Source organism: Aegilops tauschii, chromosome 2 (assembly GCF_002575655.3).
Source record: "Aegilops tauschii subsp. strangulata cultivar AL8/78 chromosome 2, Aet v6.0, whole genome shotgun sequence".
NCBI classification, from domain to species: Eukaryota; Viridiplantae; Streptophyta; class Magnoliopsida; order Poales; family Poaceae; genus Aegilops; species Aegilops tauschii.
In genome coordinates this window covers 626,156,362-626,158,248 of record NC_053036.3, presented here as the reverse complement: position 1 = coordinate 626,158,248, position 1,887 = coordinate 626,156,362, and the positions used below count along the sequence as shown (strand labels likewise).

The 1,887-nt window shown below is 46.1% G+C and overlaps 1 protein-coding gene across 1 annotated transcript; it reads left to right on the top strand.

The window, feature by feature from the left end:
- The first annotated feature begins 359 nt into the window (after nucleotides 1-359).
- Nucleotides 360-1,405, top strand: LOC109769303 (uncharacterized). Its single transcript, XM_020328054.1, has 3 exons — nucleotides 360-443; nucleotides 544-660; nucleotides 1,127-1,405. Exons 1-3 carry the CDS (start codon nucleotides 360-362, stop codon nucleotides 1,403-1,405), a joined length of 480 nt encoding a protein of 159 aa, XP_020183643.1.
- The last annotated feature ends 482 nt before the right edge of the window (nucleotides 1,406-1,887 follow it).

Sequence of the window (1,887 nt, the reverse complement as noted above, 5' to 3'; positions counted from 1 at the left end):
AAAGGAGTTAATTGCACATAAGTGCCACAACTGGGGCATCACATGCAGACTGATACCACGATAGATAATTTTTGCGTGTCAGTACCAACATTGGTCCAGGTTTTTGCAAAAAAGGCTAAAAGGCTGGTTTATACGTATTGACGGTATCTCCGATAGCTCGGGCCCACCCGTCAGGTGCCACGCTGGCCAATCGGCGCGTGCCCGCGCGCTGACTAGGACGAGCCGCTCTCCAACCCGGTCCGGTCGCACCGGTTCGTCCCCACCGCACCATTCCCCTCCCCTCCTCCTCCTCGACTCGTTCCCTCCGTCGCCGCCGCCCGCGTCCCGACTGCCGGCCGCCGCACCGCCCCGCCGACGCCATGGTTTTGGAGGACGAAAGCAGCGACGACCAGTCTAGCCTCCCGTACATGCAGTCTTCCTCCTCCACCGACGGGCTCAACCAGGTCAGTATAGTTAGTTTAGGGTTTCAGATTTGGGATTTCTTGATTTGGTTGATTTAGGTAGGTTTTGATTTGGCCATTGTCTTTGTGCGAGCTTCTGCAGGTCCCTTTCAGCCTTGAAGATCCAGATTACAAGGGGCTTGAGCTAGATTTGATGTCCCCATGTGAGAAGCACGGCATGGCATCTGAGAGGCTTGTTGCCTTTGAAGGAACAGACAAGGCAGGAGGTTTTTAGCATGTGCACAGCCGGTATGGATTGTAGGCATAGTGATTTTTTTCTTAGTTTGTACAGCTTGAGCTAGATTTTTTCATAGTGGTACTAGAGTAGCCTATTTAGGTCAAGCATGAGTATATTTTGCCGGAGTACAATGGCATAGTAACTTTGTTTCATAGTGGTACTATAATAGCTTATTTAGGTCAAGCATGAGTATATTTTGCTTGCTGGAGTACTCTGCTTGCTGTGAACATTTTTTAACTGACCATATGTTTAAAAATGGTTGAACACTCCTTGATATGAACACTAGAGTAACTAACCTAGTCAGTCAGCTACTCAAGTGGCTGCTCCTCTTGTTAAATGTAGTGGTCTGATGCTAAATTTAGATATTCTTAAGCTTGTTGGCAATTGCAGTGATCTTGTGTAATTACTTGCTGTATGAACTCTGTTGGTGTTGTTGTTGTTTTTGCAGGAAGGTAGCAATTGTGGCTTTGTTGAATGGGTTGATCACCAATGGCCCCCAACAATGCAGAATGCATTGTTGAAGCTATGGGCAATGGTTGAAGATGCCAAAAGTGCTAGGGTGAATGACAATCTTGAAAGTTCTTTCACTATCCACCATCTGACAGAAGAGAAGAACAAGCTGGAGGCCAACTATGACAAGCTAGTCCAAGATGTGCATGAGCTTATGAGCCACCAGGAGGATAGGGTGGTGGATTTCAGACATCTGCAGCCTGCCATTACATATTAGCAGGAGGTAAGAAAAGAACTGATTGATGATATGAAGGCACAGATGGCAACTGAGATGGCAAAGAAATATGCAGAGACCCAGAAACTTACTCAGAAGTATGAGCTGCTGGTCAACCTGACAAGAGCTCAAGCAACACTCATTCAGAACTTGAAGTTGAACAAAATGAAAGAGAAGCAAGTGCATACTGAAGCTAGGATGAATTTGGAGTTGAAGAATGCAGAGCTAACAAAGAGTCAGGAGAAGCTCACCCAAGAGAAGCTAGAGTTGAAGCTTCAGGTTGCTGATCTGCTTAAGGGAAATGAAAAGCATATTCAAGAGAAGTGGCAGTTAGAGTTTCAGAATGAAAAGTTGAAGGAGAAGTTCAGGGGGATTCAGGCCATCTTGGAGAAGTGAAGAAGATGAAAATGAGATTAGTGGCATTGCTGACCTTTTGGGAATGATGGTTGTGTAATGACCTAGCATCTAGGAACTAAGAGTACTCG

What these genes read in the sequence shown, in the direction of transcription:
- LOC109769303 (XM_020328054.1), top strand. Translation starts at nt 360, where the DNA reads ATGGTTTTGGAGGACGAAAGCAGCGACGACCAGTCTAGCCTCCCGTAC. An exon ending in CCACCGACGGGCTCAACCAG is followed by an intron (nt 444 to 543) that starts GTCAGTATAGTT and finishes GAGCTTCTGCAG; the next exon opens with GTCCCTTTCAGCCTTGAAGA. An exon ending in CCTTTGAAGGAACAGACAAG is followed by an intron (nt 661 to 1,126) that starts GCAGGAGGTTTT and finishes TTGTTTTTGCAG; the next exon opens with GAAGGTAGCAATTGTGGCTT.